General features: G+C 44.0%; 1 protein-coding gene across 2 annotated transcripts in view; it reads left to right on the forward strand.

Moving 5' to 3' along the window:
- Positions 1–22921, forward strand: part of LOC135899730 (uncharacterized) — a 189003-nt gene that overhangs the window by 115602 nt on the left and 50480 nt on the right. Inside the window, exon 3 of one of the 2 annotated variants that reach the window (XM_065429055.2) lies at positions 21989–22643. The exons of the other annotated variant lie outside the window; for it this stretch is intronic. Coding sequence (XP_065285127.1) covers positions 21989–21992 — 4 coding nt within the window. The 3' untranslated portion in view covers positions 21993–22643. Of the gene's footprint in view, positions 1–21988; positions 22644–22921 lie in introns of those variants that run through there. 2 annotated transcript variants of the gene reach the window in all.

Below are 22921 nucleotides of genomic sequence, written 5' to 3' on the forward strand. Positions count from 1 at the left end.
CAGCAAAAAATAAGGTGGGGTGATGAAATGAGCAAATTCGCAGACGCAAGTTGGAAATACAGAGAGCAAGGCAGGGGTAATTCAAGGTCGCTGGCAGGGCTTTCGTCCTGCAGTGAAAATAAAAAATATATATTCTGGTGCTCGTGATTATGACGATGATAATAATAATCAAATAAGAGATGATGGGAAATTAAACATTGATAAGCATTTCAAGTCATCGCAACCTTGTTTACTTATCCAATGTGTTTATTTATTGTATACGCTTTACTTATCCAGTAGCGTTGGTTTCAAAATATTTCATTGTCGACATCTTCTTTTTCTTCACACAATATATGGCCGTTTATATTGCCAAGACGTCAAAAAGAAAAAAAAATCAATATGCAGGACCACGATACGATAAACAAAACCAGTTCTGTATTCAGAGACAAGAGCTGACGCGTCAACTTCGCCTTCTTTCAAAAGAAGCGTGGTCGCTTCTCGTATCCCTCAATTGGTTTTCATATATTTTCTTTTGCTATCCTTTAGTCGTGACAATATATACAAAATCTTGTTGCACTAAATCAGTCATTATCGATAAATGAGTAAATATTACCTGCGCCAGCGTTAGTGTCATGCAATCCAATACATCACTCTTACGTTTTGTTTCTCCAACGCAGTGTGGCATAGGCCTATCTGAATAGCATTTTTTTTTCAAGGCAACGGTCAGCCTAATGTACCTCCGAGCGAAACTTGTAGCACAAAGTAGAAACGCGTAAACGGGTGATACTGCCATTATAAAATATTTTCATTGACGCCCTGACGTCGGATGTAATGGATTGCTCGAAAGCTGCGTACGCCTTAGGGGAACGCAGTACTCGCCGTTAGCGTTTTCGCTACGTGTTGTGATGGGCTTCTATAGCTCTGTCCTCATTGACAACAATCTGCGGTGGTGGCGTAGTGATGTTTGTGTTGCGCAGCTACGCCCGAACCCCCGTCATGAAGTACCGGCCGCGCCAGGGGAATTTCGATATGGGGCAAAATCCGAAAACACCCGTGCACTGTTTGCATGTTAAACGACTCCAAGTGGTAAAAATTGATCCGGAGTACCACGTTATGGCTTGCTTCATAATTTTATTCTGGCTAAGGCACGTAAAATGGCCCAAAATTTTTGTTTTTGCATAGGGCCGCTCGGTTGGAGCCAGCCGAGATCTTTTGCAAGGCTGAATCCACCAGCTGCTATAGCAGTGATAGTACTCCTCCCTCTTATGCACAAGTTAGACGAATAACTTAACGTATATTTCTGTTCAATTTTCTTTTCAAAGAATATGTTCGGTTGAGTTATGTTTTTTCTTGCATTTTATTTTTTTCCATGTGCTGCAATACGTCCTTATAGGTTACCTGCACTTAGAATGCGATAGCATGATTGCTAATTCCTTCTTATAAAGTGTGTAACTTTTAGTCTGGTTCACTTTTTATGTCTTACAGTAAAGAAATTAGTTTGGTCCTCAGAATTGGTAAGTATATCTGCGTTAAGTGCGCTGCAAATGTCTTATATACATTGCAACCGCGTAATACAGGGCCGTAAAAGTACTATACATGCACTGCCTATAGGTGAGTTGTCAGGTTGATTGCAGAGACTTGTACGCTGCTGGTAAACGGAACTGTCGCCGCAGACATTATTGTTGAAGATGACAGACTTCATCACCCACTTGTGCTCGTGTACCAGCCACTACTGCGCCACGCAATAGCTATGTGCTCGTGCTTCTGAGTTCGAGGTCACGGGTTCAATACCCATGTGACGGCGGCTGCATTCCGATGGGAGTGCAATGCAAAGACATTGAGTGCCTTTCATTGGGTGCACGTTAAAGGAAACCAGGGGTGCGATCAGGGATCGTTATTTGTTCGGTGCGTTCGTTTAGTTACCGGTGCGCGCGATTGGCCTACTCCGCTCCGACGTCACCAGTCGCGGGGGGCGGCCACGTTTTTCGTGTCGTCGAAATGACGACACGCTTTAGTCAATCATCTTGCAACCGAGCATGGCGTCTGCTATAGTAGCCGAACGCGATGGGAGTTGGGAAGTTTGGAGCGATCATGCGCTCGTTGCGATACCGGCTTTGCATGGTGCGTCGGGTAGATTGGATCGGATCAAAACGGCGGCTTCGGCCACCGAATGACGCACTCGGATCCAATCCACAGTTTCATTCGAGAAAATGGCACTTTCGATGGGAACTTCGGTTGTTGCATTGCTGTTGCTTGAGGAGGAACGAGAGCAGCGGAGGTGCATAAGCCTTTCTAGAAATGGAAGAAAGGGAATTTCGGCGTCGCTTTCGTTTCTCCAAACAAATAGGGCGTTGGTTGTACGGCGAACTCGACTTCATCATGGGTGCCAGCGAGCCACTGGAATGTTGTTGTTACCTCTTGAAAAGTGCGCCACTGTTCCCGTCGTTTTTCATTCTTTCTTTTCTTTCTCGCTGTGCACGACACTACCAAGGGCCGATGCAGAGAAACTAATAGTTATAAATTGCAGCAGCCACACATATTACTATTTGAAAATGTGTTCAAGCTTGAGAAGAAAGAAATACGTTTTTTTAGATAAAGATTTCATTCATGGGAAGACGAGAAACATTTCTTTTTGTAGTATACGGTCTGCCAGCAGAGGACAAACGAGGGAAGTAAACTTGGCTGCTCTCCCCCCCCCCCCCCCCCCTCTTTCTCAAAGGTTGTGCATATTGGCACTTTGTGACGCTGCAGCAATCGAACGGAACACGTATCGAACAAAAATCTGCGATCGCGCCCCAATATGACAACAATGCACAAGGGCACCTCACGGCGTGCTCCAAATCATATCGCTGTTTCGGCACTTAAAAACGCCACAGCTTTTCCAAATTTTTTTGCTGTGTTTTTCTCCAAAGAAATCACAGCTTCGGGAAACTTGTTTGAAATTCTGCATAAATGTCGCGAATCGGGGCAGAGTGTGATGCAGCCTGTCCTCTACGTTTGTCTTTGTATGTTCAAGCATGTCTAGGATCGTACGAGGAATTCCATTTGCTCTTTTAGTTACCTCTGCTCTAGGTTCTTCGATCTTATAATGTTATTTCTCGTTATCTTACCGTACACTCCTTATTATTGTCTTTATTATATGAGAAGAAGCAGTCGTCACCCATCGTTTAGGGAATAAATTGATTTAATTTATTTTAATTGCAATACAGAAAGCTGGAACGCAGTGACACCAAGAGAAAGTTTTTGAGTCTGATAAATCATCTTCTTTATATGAAGCCGTGCTGTGTCAGAATTCAAAATAGGAGAGTGACCAGAAGAGGGACACGTGATTCGGCCACCAGTTAACTGAAAGTCGTAGTGTGCTTGAACAAATTTTTGGTATTATAATCACCACTGTACCATGTCGGCTCAAAAAAGTCCTCTTCCAAGAGTTATTAGTAAGACCATCATGTTATTTTAAAACAGAGTTCTGAAGAGCACCTGGCCGCATTTGTAAACGTCAGCGCTAAGAAAAACCAGTCAAGAAGTGAACCTAAATGACTTGTGAATAGGCATCACGGGATGTTAAAGCTGTATTCTACTACTTCATCTAAATATTTCGGAAATTGCGCCGGCCACTTGCTTCCTGAGTTTTAATGGTTCCAGTAGTCATGTAGGGTAAGGGAGAGCTAGCAAGTGGGGAAACAAACGGAGCATAGACAGGAAAAAAGAAGCATTTGCCTAGCCTTGTTAAGCAATTCATTCTTAATGAGGCTAACATGTAAGGTACACCCGCAAACGACCGTTGCGTAGTGAAGACCTTCCTACATTATGCACGAAAGTCCACGCACCCGCCCTAAATGGTTCAGAGGCGCAGGGCCTTCGATAGTATGCACTAATTACGTTCCAGGGCGAACGACGACTTAGTAAAAAATTATGAGGGAGTTCACAATTGTTACCGACTGGTAGGACTGACCTGTGAGCCTGGGATTAGCGTGCACGGACTTTCGTGGATGTCGCAACGGGCTTTAGCTGTGGAGCAGTAGTCTTTGAGTCGACTGTGCGTTCTACAAAGTCAACACATTTGGAAAGTTCTTCCGTTTGTGTCTCGCCTGCTGAACTTGTCTTGGAATTCAAGTTTTGCAAATAATAACAGCTCCGTCGTCACTCACCTCCTTACAAGAGTTGCATTAGAGTTGGACGTGTGATTCCTGCACATCAATTGCATTTGCATTAGAACTCATTGCATAAAGTGGGAAACAAGAGTACCTTTGGCCAATGTTTACAAATGGGATGAACAAGTTGACAGCCAAGTGGGCGTCAGGAATTAGTGCAAGGAATTTACTCTGTATTTGAAACTTTGCTGACTAAGAAGAATTAGGTTGTTATTCAGGCGCTTTGACTTAGCTTCAATACAATTGAACTTAATCACCTGGTTTGATTTGACTTCATAAAAATAAGTCCCCAATATGAAACTTCAGTAAGATTTTTGAAAATATTCCGTACTGACTATAAGTTGCCCACAAGTATTTTAAAATGCCGTTGCCTGTTAACACCCGTTATATCAGCGGGAAACACTCACAATTACCCAAATTGGACAACTAAAGCGGAAACGCCAAGTGTAAATCATTTGGTACCTCAAGAAATGCGGAAGAAATAGTATACCGTTGCGTCTTTGCAAAAAGTTATTTCCTAAGAAGGTTAGAAACATTTCCTGCTGAGATGTGACGGCGTAGTATTCGGTCAGGATAGCGTGGCCAGTGTCGCTATCATTATGCGATATTACAAAATACCAATCCGCAAAAAATTGCCAGCATTCAGACAGAGGTGTCCCTACGCTCCAGTGCTACATACTCGGCTATAACATTAAAGGTGAAAACATTTTTAAAACCAAAGAACAAGACAAAGAAAAGAAACAGTTACCAAAGTGGCATGCCCAGCAAATAGCTTTGCGAAACGCATTTTCTACGGTGTTCGAACTAGTGGCGTGAGTAACATTCCTGGCGTCACGAAGAGTGCAAGAAACTGACTAGTATTACAGCAAACTACTGTATAGTCCTTTCAGCGGATGCGTGCGTAAACTATGGATATATAGGTCACATCAACATCATAAAACAGCATCGATCAGACGCACCCACCGCAAGCCGCATGCAAGCCAGTACAGTAGTTCACGTGTGGATGCTTGATGGCAATCGGGCAATCTGGACGCATTTGCGAATATGGTCTAATCACCCAAATAAAAACAGCGTGATATCCAAAATAAAAAAAAGAACAAAACATTTGCTGTGCTCAAACTGTCGGCGCCACAAAGTATCACGCTAAGGAAGCTAGTTTGGAGCTGAAATTTCAGACTTTAGCTGACGGCGATGGCGCCTAGGGGTACTTTCCTATTCGAAGTGATTTATAGAGAAGTATTTCCCGAGAGTAAAATCGGGTTGCTCTGTGTGCAGTAATTTGTCCTGTGCTTCCTCTATGTAAATACACTCTTCCATATTTAACAAGTCTTCGTTTATTACCGAGCGTGTTCTTTTAAGGTCTATACGTGCATGGTTTGTTGCGTCCATTTACTGTGCACGAGCATAAAATATACAGCGTGTTAATTCAAATCTATTCCTGTTTCACCCTACATGATAGGTACGTTTAATTAATAAAAAGAAATAATATATTGCTAAGAAAATTTATCCCCGCTACATCGTGATAGTCGCAGTGCTCTTTTAGAAAACGGGATTTACGGAGTTCAATGCGTGATACTTCTCTCAAGCGCAGTATGCCCAATTGTGCCCACCAACATATTCTAGCAATAGCATGATCACTCATGAAAATAATAATTGGAGCGTGTAACATAGATCTCGGCGTACTTCCTGCAAGACCTGGGCTGCAAGTTTTGATAATACGTCCACTGTAATTTATTGAAACCAGTTAGCGTGCAGAAGATTTGCGGTTTGTCCTCGGTATAAGTATATCGTCATATACTGGATTCAGTTTTTTTCGTTTTATCTCCGCAGCAAATATACGGACAGGTCAGGCGAGTTTCCCCTGTAACTGTTAGGTTCCAGTTAAAGCCCAAGTGCGATAATATCCCATCGAACCCTGCAGCGCCATATGCTGTGCATGTAAAGGAAAGCGGGCTATGGGGAATCGAGAAGGATGGCTGCTTGATACGCGCCGTCTTCTCGCTCACCCAGTGCTCGGCTTGCACGGAGGAGGGAGATGGGGAAGGGACAGCGACAAAAAACCAAATTCCAGAAAATACTTTGAAATTCGGGACGTCTCACGTATATATCGACACTTTAGTTAGGGCACGAAACCCAAGAGAGAAATGGAACTGTGACCTGCACATTATTTTCTAAAACCAGCTTATTCCAAAGATATTCGGGAAAATGCAGGTTTGAATGAGCACGTTATCAGGTTAACTTCTTTGAGTGTTAACTTTGTTGTGTTCCTTTAGGCAACATTTATCTCTGGAAAGCATAACGTGGCTAAATGGTTGGTGCCACCATGCAGGGGGAGCACCTGATATGACAAAAATTTCTGACGTCTATTGAAAGCGGCTTGATCTTGTGTACCTATTTGTAATCAATGTGTACCACTTCAATCGTTGTGCGACTCTGTTGTGGCACGTGTATATTTTTGGGGTTGTCACTAACTCTATGACATTTTCTGCGTCGAATGAGAGAGTATTACTAAGTAAACAAGATGCATGAACTGCTTCTAAATTCCTCCAGATGTTCTTTCTTTAGAAGGCAGCTTCGTTGTTCAGTGCCTGCTTTAAAAATACCTTACACGCCCTGAATTCGGCGAACGTAGCGTCCTGTAATATTGCCTTCACGAAACTATACCGAGATAAATATTCTCGACTAAATAAAAATGCTATAGAAGCTATAGGTGCATGAATACCCATTGTACCACTGGAAGGTGGAATACACAAAATCAATTTGGAAATTTAACTTGCACAGTGACATAGTTTCAGTACTTATAATTGTGTCAAACCGGTGTTGCCGGTTTCTCAAATAAAGCATCCTTAACGCCGGTCTTCTTTGGAGCAATGGGCACGATCATCGCAAGTGGATAAGCATGAACTCCTTGGAGCATTGTCGGTTACATATAGGTCGGTATTCGAGGCTTTTAACTGAGGACAATGACCAATGCGATGGTCAACTGAATTCGATCATAACATGGGTGAATGGAACGGGGGTCTTCAGCACGTTGCACCTTTATTTAAAGTACCAGAATATGGTAGTTCACATATATAGAATTTTTTACTGGACCATGTTCAAGAAAACACTATCCTCCATTATACATAGTTTTTTCTAGTGAGAGGCAAAATGAAAATGTGCTTGCAAAAAAAGTTCTTATACCTGTAATGAGACACCGTTTTTTTTATTAGTAATCTGGGTTTCTGGCCGAGTTGGCACACATTCAGAGGCGGTGAATGAACACGAGAAACTTCACAAAGACGAGGAAGGACACAGGAGAGGTGCTCGCACTCATTTTTATCTTCGAGGGTTATAGCAGCAGAACTTAAGGGACGCGGACACAGAAGGAACGTACGTTTTTATCGTCTGTAGCACCATTTTTGCCGTCTCTTTATTTTCTCTGTGCTCTCAGGGAGTGAAGCTAAACAATTCGACAGCAATGCCTGTCTGGTTGGGAAATTGATTAGGACTTTCAGACTGACTCCAACCAAATAACTGAATTTTATTAGCCCGACGTTTCGGAGCCCATTCGGCTCCTTCCTCAGGGAGTTGTTGGCGGTGTGCAGCTTTTAAAGTTTCTTTTGTAAAGAAAGAAAGGGGGAGCACGGAATGTGGGGAGACACTTCACAGACGGCAAGGCGGGGAGAAACAAAAAGGGGGGGGGGGATTGACGGCTGCCGTGGCATTGGGGGGTAGGGTGCTGAGATTACCGGTGCTGGGGAAGCTTGGCCCTCGAGAGTGCGGCTGATGGGAGGGGAGGATGTGGGGGAGCTTACAGGGCCGTGCCGACGTTTTTGTTTTTGTGTCGGTGAACCGAGCGGGAGTCTACCTGGCTGGGCGTCCTTTTCTTCTTTTCGTAATGTCGCCAAGGCCATGAACGTACACCGAGGGTAGGTTGCCCTTCACGCGGTTAACGTTGCCCCCCGTATTCTGAATGTGCCATGACTCCAGCAGTAGTCTCTTCAGTCAGTTCGTCTCTCTTTGAAGGATTTCAGTTTCCTGGAAATCAATTTTGTCGACGTCTTCAGAATGGTCGACGACGGCGCTGCGTGTACGGCTGAATGCTCTGACGTCGTTCTGGTGTTATCTGGTCCTTTCTTTTAGATTTTTGGTTTCCCCGATGTACGACGCTGGACAGTCGGCACAGCTGATTTTGTAGACGGCGCCCTGAGCTTTTTAGTTTGGTGGACTATCTTTTGGTTTAGGGAGGAGGATATTGAAAGTGTTTATCGGTTTGTGCGCCACATTGAGGCTTTCTTTTTTAATATTCGGCTGAGCGCTTCACTGGTACCTCTGATGTACGGGATGGACACTCGCTTCTGGGTTTGGGGAGAAGTCAACGGCTGAAGGTCCCGTAGTTTCTTTCTTCTTTTTTTGTTGTCTGGTTGTTTAACGAATGAATTCATCTGTGTAGCCATTCCTCTTAAGTTCGTTGAGAACCGTTCTCTTTTCTTTCTTTTTATCCGATTTTGTTGAGGAATGAGTTTCGGCTCGTTTGAATAAAGAATTTACAACAGATGCCTTGTGGTTTGCCGGATGGTCGGATTGCAAATGAAGGTAGGGGCCTGTGTGGGTTAGTTTTCGATAGACTAAATATTTTAGTATGCCGTCTGTTCGTATAACTTGTACATCTAAGAATGGGAGCGATCCATTCTGTTCGCGCTCATATGGGAACTGCATATCCGCATCTACGGAGTTTAAGTGTTTCTGCAGGTTTTCGACTTGCCCCGTTTTCACAATGCAGAAGCAATCATCCACGAACCTGAGGAATACATTTCGTTCCAGGTAAAAAGTATTTAGAGCTCTCTCCTCGATGCTCTCCATAGCGAAGTTAGCCATGGCAACGGAAATTGACGCCATCATAGGAGTTCATTTAACCTGTTTGTAGTAGCTGCCTCGGAATGTGAAATAGGTATTGGATAGGCACAGTTCGTGAATGCGACAGATATCGTCTACACTCTAAGGGGTTCTCTCGCTGAGGACATCGTCGCGTTGCAGGGCATCCCTAGTTGCGGAAACAGCCAACTTAATGGGTACTCTGGTGAACAGGAGATTACATCAAAAGAGACCAGACATTCATCATCTTCGATACATACTTGTGACGCGAGTTTGATGAAATTCTCGGAGTCGCATACGTGGGATGCTATCCTTCCGATGAGTGGTGATATGATCTGATGCAAGTAAGTGGGTAGTGATCGCAGTGGGGAACAGGAAAAGTCTACGATTGGTCGTAAGGGGATTCCGGGTTTATGGAGTTTTGGCAATTTGTGAATTGTCTTCCCATTTGAGAACTCAGAAATGTTTAGTATTCTCATTGTGTTCACAGAGGTAGAGCTCTTGCGAATTATTTTGATCACGTGGGCTTTTTAGCATGCATTGTTAACTAAGACAGAAGCGAGATTCATTTCTATATTATGCTTCAGCAATAATTCTGTCCTATCCAATGGAAACGGTCAACGTGCTGCTTCTGGTCAAGTGCAGAAAACTCGCGTGTTCCATTTCTTTCACATCTTATAGTTCTTACATCAGTCCCTTGCTCAAACCTTTATACCCCTGCACTACGCATGCGTGTCCGTACCGGTCATAGCCATAAAGCGTGGCCAAACATTGCATTGAAGAAAGGATTTTTAGCAATCTCCTCTGGTTTTATCAATGATTTACTCGTATGTTTTATCCTCTACCATTAAAACACAGCAATCTGTCCCATTCTGCGCTAGTAAATCTTACAGTCCTAAATCGTATCTCATGCGATATTTTGTTTTCTAATAAAATAATTGGCTGTCAACGTGCTTCTGATTTTCTTTTTTTCAAGGTTTTGTTTAGATATATTCCTGCTGTTTCACGGTATGTTGGATGTTTTTTTTTGAGGTAGTTTGACTTCACGATAGCAATGATTGTGATGCTCAGGGCGCATTTGTACCGTTGCCGTTGACGTCGTCGTGCTGTCCTGATAATAACGGTCAATTTCAATATCCGTGAAACCAAGTGGACACTACGTCACGCTACGCTCAGTCAGCTCCTGCAAGAACCAGGGTGGCCCTGGCTTCCGCTGCAGGGATGAACGTTGTGGACATGCATGCTATTGCCCTTACTGAGCAGCTTCTTGCATACCGCACCTTGGTGCATACACGGGTCTGGGTGGAACCAACAGCAAATGTGACGCCTAATTTACGTAAGCTTTTTTTGGATGCTCACAAACGCACATGGTTTTGCTTCGGTCTCTCCTCGGTCAGAATAGAGATGTCACACCTAAAATTCCGCTGCCGTATTCCTCATCATGCCAGCGTTCTGATGCGCCATCAGCGCAACGCTAAATATTCCATTGTTTTCAAAGCTTCCCCTTCGGGCAAACATGGTATTTTTACGCATGGTCATGTCATGGTGACTGACGTTTCTGATATGCTGCTTTACGCTGAAGTGAACCGTTTTCCCGTTAACAAACGTACTGCACCATATTCGTCAATGCCATTTCACGTTAAATGTCTCCCACCCTTCTCTGCAATGCCCGTTTTTGGCCTTTAGGGCACACAAATAAATTTGTGAAATTGTGAAATGACTTTCCTTGGTCACAGTCATTGGTCGGTTTTCAAATTTTAGATATATATTTGTAAAAAAATTACATGGTAAGCGTAAATGCGATTAGAATAGTGAATGAGCGAATCATTTCGCTCACTTTCTGGTTTCACATTCGTACTTATCGTCTTGCTTCTGTGCTTTATCCGCTTGCGTGTGCGGTATTGAAGTTACCTACTCAAAATAGTGGACAAAAAGCGAGTCTTTCTATTTAAGCGCAAGGCTAATAACTTCACGACAGGCAACAAGAGGATTTCGTGGTGAAAGAAATATAATCAATGATGTGAAAAAGAACTAGAAAAAAAGAACTGAACTTCTTGAATACCAGTAAGTTGAATGAGCCGAAGGAGACATTCTGATAGGATTTGGATGCCTGGAATAGCAAGGAGCAGTTTGGCTGGGCAACTGCATGAGAATCATCTCAAGCGTGATTTCGAAAGGTAGCATTGACGGGAGAATAAATATAAGTAAACAGGAAAAAAATAAAATGTACTGCTTCTTGGAGGAGCGTGGGCAGATAATCTTCGGAACAGCTCGTGCATTTCTTTTCTAGCACCTGCGTAAGAATAATCATTGATCTGCATTGCCGTTTTTTGCATTTGTGTAGGCTCCATTCCACCCTCGCAGTTATCTTGGAAATTAACTTCTTCGAAGCGCCTCCGGACTATGCTTCTTGCAGCATAGTTATCTATGCTGATGAAACAGGGAGCTTTGCGTTGCTATGATTAAGCTCATAAGCAGGCCAATAACAAGCGTGTTTTCTTTTTTTGCTCTGTTGTTTTCGCTGATGCCCAGGTAGCACCGTGAAAGAAGTGAGAAGGAGCATAAGAACATGTTCGGTTCCTTCGTTTAGATTACAAAACGTCTTCGTGCCTTACAAAAGTCTGTATAGTCGGCAAAGCTTGCTACGTGGTATTATCTCACGGTGCCTTGCGCAATTCGCGAAACACAGTTGCGAAAATAGGTTGGTGATGCACAGATTTTGATAAAGTATGGAGCCACTAAGAGACGTTTGTCAACGTCTATTCTTTTCTCGTGCTTTTCTGTCTGCTGCCTATGCAAAATCTAGGATTATAACCACGCTTGAGCTGCGACACTCGTGCAGAGAATATTGTGGTGTTCTGCAATGCACGTTTCGCGCATTTATTATGTTATGTGAAAAAAATGCGATATATTTCTCTGAGCGCTCGTTTTTATTTATTTCTGGGATCTTTTCGTAAGTATGAAAACCTTAAGGTTCTTCTTTTTGTCAAGCATCTACACCCCGTCCCTAGAACCATAATGTACGGTCAAGCAATAGTAAAGCATTGTGAACATGTTGCAACTTCGCTGAACTCCTTTTGATTCAAACTTCACTCTGTCTGCTCAGTCACGTTCTACCCGTTCCTGCCAACATAACTGCAATGGGAGAGGCTACAGTTGCTGCATAATTATTTTCTAGTGAGCCCTAATTCGGCTTGTGCAACACCAATGCACCTTACACTGTGTTATCACTTTTATATCATGAATTCAGGCAGAAATAATACGCCGTTTAACTTTGACAAGGCTCTACTAAAAATTGAGAGCGATATTTAGAGCAATTTCCCAAAGGTAATCCAGTCGTTGTAAAAGAAATATGACACAAAATGCAACTTGCTACAAGTTCAAACTTGCGTTTTTTGATAAATTTATTATAATATTTTTTGGTTCCCTCTCAGCAATGCAATATAGCCTTGTTGATACGATACACTCACGGGAATTGTGTAGGTGCGGCTGTGAAATTGGTACAACGCAAGAGTATAGAATAGCAGCTTGAGCTTTTTGGTTTTTCATCCGGCTGTTAACAGCGCAAAACGTAGAAGAGACATGAGACGAGAGGACGACACCCCAAGCGCCGACTTTCACCAATGTTGATTTGAATGAAACACTGCTTCTTATACCATTGCCCACACGTGTCACAGACAAGTGATCTAGAGTAGAGACAAGAGTACAGACAATAGTATAGATAGAGATAGAGATATATATAGAGATATAGATATAGATTATAGACCATAGTATAGACAAGAGTATATTTTCTTGGGATTTCAACAATATGGTTGCTGCCATTGACAGTTGCACAAAGCACAGTGAACAAAAGCAGAATCTGCTCCCCTAAAAATAGCCCACAAATCTGAAGCCAGTGTGCACTTCAAAGGGTTTCATACCAAAACAATGTGAGGGGAGCGGCGGCCATGTGTGTGCTTGGCAGACCATCACGTTTCTTTAATATAGATCTAAAGCTTTGCTGACAGACTGTCGTCGTCTTACGAAATTTTGGTAGGACTGGGGTGCTACAGGGGCCTCGCTGAGCGACTTGGAGACAGCTACATTAAATTGCAAGGAAAGTTGTACATCACATACCTAATACCAGACCAAAGATATTTTGGAAGCAGCCTGCAATCGTTTTCATTGTTTTCAGGAATATAAGAAAAGACCATGGCGCCATATGTTTAGTGCCTTTGATTGGAGCCCGAACGCAATTTTTATTTTTTTACCACCGACACACCTGCAAGATGGCGTGTATATTTGATTCGCTATTTTCGCATTTAGATGTACTGGTTTTAGCATAACGCTACATTTCGCCTTCTGGCAACACCTGAAATTTTCATTTAGCCAAAACTTGAGTTCCCAGCTTTGCAACGCCGCCAGCGATGCTGATAATGTTATCATTCTTTTCAACTAAATATGGTAGTGATAACAAAATGTTTTAAACAGTGCATTTACTGCGTTCGACAACGACACTATAAAACGAACGAAAGCGTAATCGGCGCCCTTGATAACGCTAAGCTGAACGGAATCTAGCTTGCCTGAAAATGAAAACATTTACTTTAGTTTATATCAAAGAATGCAAAAACATTGGGATAAAATAGCAAGAGGTTCAAGTACTCTCTCCTATCTATTATTTGTGATACTGTATTTTCTCTATGTAACTACCTAAATCACACTTCGCTTCATCCGATAGCCCAAATGGTAATGAAGTCAGCAGACTAAGGCAATGTGACCCTGAACGGCTGAAGCAGGTTACTGCCTCATCGTGAAAACACTATCATTCTGCTGCCAGAGACAATCTCATTACCATAAAGGGTTATCGCTGGGTTCTTTGGTGCAGATGTGCTGGTATGGTTGAGCATCCAGTCTAGATCGTGAAACTGCATGCTAAGTACGCCACGAATAAGTGCCTTCGTAAGGAAATACTTTTCCCATTTTCCTGCATTTCGGCAGTAGCTACGACAAATATAGTATATATATGGAGAAAGAAGCTCCAGAATTGCGAGCGGAAACATATGGATAAAAAAAAGGAAGCACAGTGGGGTAGTATCAACTTAGTAGAATCGGTGGAATCAATTCTGTAGGTCTCCTCGAAACTACTCTCCCCATATGTGCAGCAGCTAAGAAATGCAGCTGATTATATTGAAGTAGGAGGTTATGACTTAGTTTGAGAGCGACCAATCCGTCATCACAAGAAATGTGAAATGCCAACGCTCGTTCTCGCTTGTACTGCTTTCAATAGAATCTAGGCTTGCGAAAGTAAAAGGCATCGGCGGCATCTAGCGGTGAACATTTTATTCAATATAACAGATTATGTGTAGAATAGTTTGTACTCTAAGGAAGTAAAATTACTTCGTAAATAACTCCATCAAATTGCTCTTTGTTATGCAGCTTGCAAGCACCGTAGCCTCAGGTGATCTGATAAATGCATCACCACTGGCATGGGCAGCCCACATCCTGTACCTCGCACTGCGTACCACGTGGGCATGGTTGTGAAAAGATGCTGTTGTTTCAGTTTATTTAGGTTTTATGGTTTCTTTAAGCGTAAATACCGCTCAGAAATAAATTACAACTTTCGGATGGTAATGTTTAGCGTTCTGTCTTCATACAAAGTGAACAAAATAAGAATCAAGCATGCAGCAGCTTAACCTCGTGTGGTGGGTTTCCTAATGGACAGCCAGGGGGGTGGCTTCGCTTGCTTTTAGTCATATTGAATTTGGATGTAGTGTGTAACGCAAAAACAAAACATGAATACAAGAAGCAGTCACAGACAAACTGCGCTTACTTTCAACAACAAAATTTCATATCGGGACAAGCTGGGCATATAGCTTCAGTGGGTGATGAGAAAATCACGTGTCAGTAAATATTTTAGGCAAACATGCGGAAAACAAGGAAAGGGGAAAAAACAAAATGAGAAAAAGAAGGACAAGAAAGAAAGATAATCGTTGCAAAATTGTACACAGAAAACTGGGCACAATCTTCAGACGTCAGGGTTCAACCATTTGACAAACACTTATTCATGTATGCATGAGTATTCAAGTCACCCGAAACGGATATGCAAGGTTCGTTGATGCACTGGTTAGCCAGAAAGTAGATAGGGGCTACTTCTGTGACTAACCTGGTCCACTCAGTGATGCTATAGCGTATCGTAAAACCTAGGAGAGCAGCCACGATTTTGGCAGTGCAACGTGTCAAAATCAATGGAAGGAACAACATTAACCCTATTGCTATCTTTTTTCAAGCCCTAATTTAAGGACCTGCCTGTCAGCCCAGCACTGTTTCGACCACACCACAGTATAAATTGGAAAAGTACGGCTGCTGAGCGTGGGACTGACTTATTTCGGTGCGTCTTTTCACAATGGCGCCTTTTTCTGTTTTATGAATCTGCCATTTTCAAAAGCTGTCCCATTAATTGGGAGCTGAAGCAACAACCATAACGATTACTCGACTCAGTGTTTTCTTGAGGCCGTCCGAAAGTGATGGCTGTAAAGAGCATAAGAACACATACACACACGAGAAAGCAAAAAAAAAAGCCTAAATGAAAAAGAAAATCGCAAAAAAAAGGTTTGCGACATCCTTCACAGTCGTAATTTACCGCACTTCATTGTCAACTTGAAAAAATTACATCGGCCTCACAGGACGGTGCGCAAATCAGCGTTTGAGAAATCCCGCCTCTGCATATTCATGTATCTCTCTCCGTGACGGTTTTTCACCGGCTAACAAAGATTCGACGCTAAGGCCGAGCGCAACACGAGCCTTTCTGTATCGGGCGTTTCTCAAATGTCATCGCTGGTTCATTCTGTTTACGTGGTTGCCAAGACTTCTGCAATAAGTTTGTACAGACCACGAGAATAGTGCCCTACAGGCGCGACCACTGTATGCGGGAACACAGGAGCGTGTGCCATTGCTCCGCGTAGCTCCACCACCGTCGTCCTCACAAAGTGTTTCGGCGCAGGCGCAATCAAAGCGATTTGCGAAAAGCGTGGTGAGTCACGTGATATGGTTACTCCCCTTCGCCGTGCACGTTGTTATCTCTACAGCATGCACTCGCGGTTTGGAGTTATCAACGCTGCATGCAGGCGCGCAAAATTTGAGAGGAATTGTGCAGACGAATCAACGGGCACTCTCTCATTGGTTGGGCCTGCGCCACGAGACTTCACGAGGCACCGGACGTGGCCCTCCGCAGAGCGCTGCGACAGGTTCAGTGTTGCCGCTAGCATTCGTCACACTTTTACACTATAAAACTTACGCAAGTATCAGCGATTACGTAAGAAGGTTAAATGAGTCATGTATATCTTGCCAACGCATTTGATCCGCACTTCACATTTTGACAATCGACGAGTGTGATCGGCACTATCATTGTCCTAGTGTTACCTGCTTTGCTGAGTGCAAGTATGCGCAATAAATAAATATTTGCTTTATTTCCATGGGGCTCTTGTTCACCGTCATTACAACGTCGCATCGGGTTTAGGTGCCTTTGCGAGAAGGCGGAAAGTGTGTATGCTTCCCATTGGCAAGTGAGCGCCAGTTCCTTCACGACCAGGAGAGGAATTTGCGGAATCATGGTTTATCTGTCGCAATCGATATGCCTGCAATTCAAACCATTCACCCTGCCTGATGTTTATCGCAGTATTATACATAGGTGGAATGTATTCTCCCATTTGTTGCAATTTGTACAGTGACGTGTACTGACGTACTGACGTGATTTGTATATTACGAGATTGGAATGGCAGCGTAGAGGTAGAGCATCCGCCTCGCATGCAAGATGACCGTGGTTTGAATCCCGGTGCCGCGCAATTTTCCATCGGATAAAAAAAAAATCTGCGTACTTGGAGCCGCCACCTGAGGCCACCACAACCAAATTGCCGACCATTCATTATAAAGTTTCTTCTCTCTCTCTCTCTCTCTCTTGATAACATTGAATAAACAGACCTGGAGTGCAGCCTGATCACGGTGACCAGAACCTGTAACGCATTCCCTTACCAGAACAGGATTGGCCACCCTGGTGCAGTACTTGGCCACACCCTTCTATATGAATACAACAGTCAAACCCAGGCCCTCAGTCCCCAGCAGCTGCGAAGCAACTGACCACGGCGGTGGTCAGACCTGTGGGGTAGCAGAGGTTGCTAAGAATTCCAAGGCGCCCCAAACGCCTAAGGAGCGTCGAGAATCGCTCGAGCGCTTCAGAAAGAACAAAACACCTATTACAGGGCCTCGAAAGGGCTCTTTAATATAAGACATCCCCTCCATTTCCGTAAACACAGCACCAATTTACTTTAAACATGGATACACAAATCATTCAATGGAACATCAGAGGTCTCCTTAGAAACCTTGATGATTTGCAAGAACTCATCCACAAACATAATCCAAAAGTGCTGTGTTTACAGGAAACACACTTAAAATATAAACACAAACTTTCTCCGTACGTATGTTACTTTTCGCAAAGATCGCGATGATGCCATCGCATCATCGGGTGGTGTTGCGATTCTTACTCATAGAAGTATTGCGTGTCAACCTTTACAGCTACAAACGCCCCTTGAAGCAGTGGCGGTTCGAGTTGTCCTACTAAACAAACTCATCACCATTTGTTCCCTTTACATACCCCCGCATTACCAACTGAACAAGCATGAATTTCACTCCTTGATCGATCAATTGCCAGAACCCTATGCTGTTCTTGGCGATTTCAATGCGCACAGCTCCCTGTGGGGCGACTCTCGTATAGATGCGCGAGGTCGCCTTGTTGAACAGTTCCTTTTTTCTTCTGGAGCATGCCTTCTCAATAAGAAAGAACCCACATATTACTCTCTCGCAAACCGATCCTTTTCTTCAATAGATTTAAGTATAGTCTCCCCGTCTGTACTGCCTGAACTTGAATGGGAAGTTATCGACAACCCTTACGGTAGCGACCACTTCCCTATACTGCTACGATCATATAAAGAAAACGAATATCCACCATACTCTCCTAGGTGGAAGATTGAGACAGCTGATTGGGAGAAATTTCGATCTCTAACTAGTATCTCATGGGCTGACCAGTCTTCGTTAGGAATTGACGCTGCAGTCCAATTTTTTGCGGCATTCATAATAGATGTTGCATTTAAATGCATATCAGAAGTAAAAGGATTGGCCTGCAAACGGCGTGCCCCATGGTGGAACGACGATTGTAGGATTGCTCGTAAAAAACAGAACAGGGCGTGGGGATTGCTACGCGCTTCTCCCACTGCAGAGAATCTAGTCAACTTTAAAAAAGTAAAATGCGAAGGCAGGCGAACCCGCCGACAGGCCAGACGAGAAAGTTGGCAGAAGTTTCTTTCGAGTATTAACTCGTTCAGAGATGAGGCGAAAGCCTGGAACAGGGCCAATAGGATAAGAGGGCGACAAGCACATGCACTCCCTTTGGTAAACACAGAAGGCGATACCCTACAATATCAGGCAGACTCACTTGGGGAGCACTTTCAGAGTGTATCTAGCTCAAATCATTATTCGCAATCCTTCCTAAAATATAAACAAATAGAAGAATGCAAGCCACTCGTCAATAAATGCCGACAGAATGAACCGTACAATTGCCCTTTTAGTGCTGCCGAGCTGAAAGCTGCCTTGAGCGCATGCAAGAGTTCCGCACCAGGTTCTGATAGAATCATGTATGAAATGCTCAAAAACTTACACAATGACACGCAATTTACACTACTCACACTTTTCAACACCATCTGGGATGCAGGGTACCTTCCAACCACGTGGAAGGAAGCCATTGTAGTCCCTGTTTTGAAACAAGGCAAAGACCCTTCCTCGGTGGCAAGTTACCGCCCGTTAGCCCTCACAAGTTGCATCTGTAAGGTGTGCGAAAAAATGATAAATCGGCGACTCATTCATTTCCTTGAACAGAGCAAAATACTTGATCCTTATCAGTGCGGCTTCCGAGAAGGGCGCTCCACAACCGATCATCTCGTACGCGTTGAAGAGAATATCCAAGACGCATTTATACATAAACAGTTCTTCCTATCGATAATTCTCGATATGGAAAAGGCGTACGACACAACGTGGCGTTACGGAATCTTAAGAGACCTATCAGAAATGGGGATCCACGGTAATATGTTTAATATTATAGAAAGCTATCTGTCAAATCATACCTTCCGGGTAAAAGTCGGCAATGCACTCTCACGTCCTTTTACGCAAGAAACGGGTGTACCCCAAGGAGGCGTGCTCAGCTGCACGCTCCTTATCGTGAAGATGAACACGCTTCGTGCTTCACTACCACCCGCCATATTTTACTCTGTCTACGTAGACGACATTCAAATAGCTTTCAAATCTTGTAACCTCGCAGTTTGCGAGAGACAGGTACAACATGGCCTGAACAAAGTGTCAACGTGGGCAGACAGGAATGGATTTAGGATCAATCCTAACAAAAGCTCTTGTGTACTTTTTACAAGAAAGAGGGGACTTATCCCAGATCCTTGCATAGAACTGCGTGGATAACAGATACCTGTAAACAAAGAACACAAATTTCTAGGTGTCATACTTGACTACGGACTCACCTTCGTCCCCCACATTAAATATCTTAAAGAAAAATGTCTGAAAACAATGAACATATTCAAACTTCTATCCCAGACTACTTGGGGTAGTGACAGAAAGTGCTTAATAAATATCTATAAGAGCCTCATTCGATCACGACTTTTTCGAACATGTATACTTACCAGGCAAAACGCAAAAATGCAAAAATCAGGCTATCCAAAGACGCGGTTCGTTTCACTCGGCTGACCTTGATAGCAGCCACAAGGCTGCTGCCAGGGGCACCAGCTTGCAGATACTGACGCTCACATAAATGCCTAGAAACATTCGATGAAAATTAGGGAGAAGCTTTCTCTGTTACAAGTCTTAGAAAACGGCACCCATCAAGCCGCAGACTGATAGACCATATGCAGTATTCTACAAGTTGGAAGCCGTCAACGGTATTTTTCAATAAAATATTAAGCAGACTCAACGAACTTATCTTTGTTCTATGTGAATATATGTTTTCGTCAGGCGTTTATTTGAATGTCAAGTTCATATTCTACAACGCGTTGCTGCTCCGAAGAAGTCAAGTCTATTTGTCAAAATGCTTGTAGCAGGGAAATCCTTTGCTCCGCCACTGTTATTAGCAGCGCCTTAGTGAGCTTAGTGATCACGTGTGCCCGACGATTAAACACGATGCGAAAAACCCAACCACGCAACCTACAGAATGCACGCGGCCGCGGGCTGCCCTGTCTCAGGGATCAGCCCACGCTTTATTGGGCCATACTATAGATCCTCTTTTACGTTTCCTATACCTCACAGCGGGCATGGCACAAGACGGGTTCTTTACACTGCGTTCTTTATTTCGAGCTTCCTTCTTCAGCTATGAAACTACAGTATTGTGTCGTGCCTTCCTACGGGGCCGTTTAGCTTGCGAAAACAAGACGTAGAGCAGGCAATCGGAGGCCCGAGGATAGCAACTCGGATTATAATAAAGTGGGCGACGCAGGACTCCCAGGACGCCCAACAGGCAGCGTCGCGAGGAGGCTGTAACCGAGGCCCACCGTGGGTTCGGGCTGCCCAGTTCGGAGTGTGTTGATAGTCATAGCATATAAGATCTGCTATCCTTCAGCCTATCGTGGACAGATACTCTTACACACTTCCTCCAAGCGGAGGCCTCGGTGAGCCGCCTAGTGAAGGACAAGTCTGCTTTCTAATTTTGGTCTCTCTCTTGCATATGTGTGCACAGATTGCCCAAAGACGTGCCACCAAAGTGTCCTAAATAATATTATGTGTTGTACACTAAGAACTTGCATAAATCTGAATTTCACTGGGAGCGTGGACGAGAATACATACTGTGAGGTGCTGTCCTGAGGTCTTCGTTTGATACAACCATATCTTTTCACCTGCTAAATGACATCATGAAACGAAATCACAGAGAAAGTCTAGCTTACTTCCCCAACAAAAACACCCGAGAGACACAAAAAAGAGACGTGCCCTTTCTGGAACATACTGCTACTGCTCTAGGACAGCGCCAACTGTAGGGTGTAAAGAAGGTACTTGACCCGACAAGATCATTCCAGTTTGTTGCTGCACCACCTAACCGGCTGGTCCACCTTACCGGGCTAGAGGCTGGCCGAGCACATGCTCGAAACTACTGGAAAGAAAGCCGATAATGTTTCGTAGTAATAACTGAAGTATGCTCTTGGAGATGCATATTTCTTACACTAAAGATATTTGGGTACGATTTGCTGCTTCATTGCAAAAGTTTGTAGAGGACAGAGGCACCAACCAGCGCACATGTATAGAATAGTGTAGATGAACAAAGAGAGAAAGCGGGAACAAAATTTTATTGTAACGAAGAAGTTTTGCATGGTGGGTGGTGCCCTTAGTCCAGGACCGCGGTGGTTCTGGCTGCCGTCATCGTCCAGTCAACCAACCAGAGATGGTCCTCAGAGATGGACGTGGTAAGCCCTCTCTCGTAGAAGGAACTGGGAAATATTTCTAGGTTGCAATTACGCTTACAGTAGTAGGTCATGTGGTAGAGCGTGGCTGGCTACTCACAGTGATGGCATGATGAAACGCAGAGTAGACAATATGACGCGTATTCGAGGTGGATGTTTAAATGTGATTATGGTCTCCTGCTCTCCGCCGAGGGAGCTTTGCCCCGAGAAGCAAGTTTCACGAGCTGGTCAGCAATGCTACATATAGGCCGATTCTTTGTGTGAGTGCAGTCCTACATATGAGCTATTCGGCATAACAACAGCAGCAACGAAGTGCAAGGTGCGGTAGGGTCACCCTAGCATACTTTGCTTTAAATCTCTCGTGCGTGCTCCGGAATTTTTCCTCAGAATGTCTTCCCACCACACAGGAAGCATTATTTAGGACAATGAATTTCAGAGCATTCTTCGAAAAGCTTCCTGTTTGCGTAATTTTTCCCATAATCGTTCTCTCCTGCAACTGAAATATTACCAACCCTTCCCCTACAGGTAAATGGCGTAAGCGAAGCTTGTCCTGAGTGCACCTGCTCCTCAACATGGTTCAGCAACCCGCAAGTAAGGGTGCCTGATTGCTTCGGCCTCCCGCACCCTTAGCTCGGGATCTTCACATCCTTGCTGTCTCCCTTCCCTGGGCTCGGGCAGCTGTAACGGCTGGATCGGCAAGCACACGGCGAGCCCTTTCGCAGGCGAGTTCTCGCCGCCGCTCGTCGAACGCTGCCCGTTTCTCTGGGAACCGCGCAAGGCGTGGCCGTCCCATCCATTTTCCCAGACTGTACTAAACGGAAACGAAGCCGGCGCAGCGTGCGCGAAACACTTTCTTGCCATTTCCTTCCAGGCTGGAAGGGGAACGACTCTGATTGGTTGCGCGCGTGGCGTCAGCGCGCAACCTATCAAAATGCCATAGTTTCGTGCGCTTTCCCGCAGCTGCTCTGCTCTGGGAGCAACTGGGTTGTCTTACTTGACTGCATCGCCTCCGAAACTTGTGAGCCATTATAAGCTTCGCTTGGAAAGTATGGTTACCGTTCAAAACCATTTACTACCGCGTATATCTAGAGTGGTGGGAGCGCTCTGGTTTAGCGCGGCTAAAGGCAAGACTGTGTGAAATGATGCGTGTGACCAGACCCAATAAATATATGGCATCTTCTTCTGAGTTCAGAAATTTTGTGTTCTACTTTCCGGTAATGTCTTTTCATGTCACAATGCAACATGATGAACACTTCTGCAAATATTGCATAGGCACCTTTTTGTAACCTTACGTACCCGCAGTGCCACGTTTTCGTTTCATAATAGAGGACCTGCGAGGAGGTTGAATCAATGGCAGTTCCTTTGGCATTTCCATGTTGCCCTACAAGAAGAATTTCTCGTTACAGCTAGGAGTCAAGTATCTTTTCATGTTACAATCCCAAATATTTGTATGCATAG

Source organism: Dermacentor albipictus, chromosome 5 (assembly GCF_038994185.2).
Source record: "Dermacentor albipictus isolate Rhodes 1998 colony chromosome 5, USDA_Dalb.pri_finalv2, whole genome shotgun sequence".
In the NCBI taxonomy this organism is placed as follows: Eukaryota; Metazoa; Arthropoda; class Arachnida; order Ixodida; family Ixodidae; genus Dermacentor; species Dermacentor albipictus.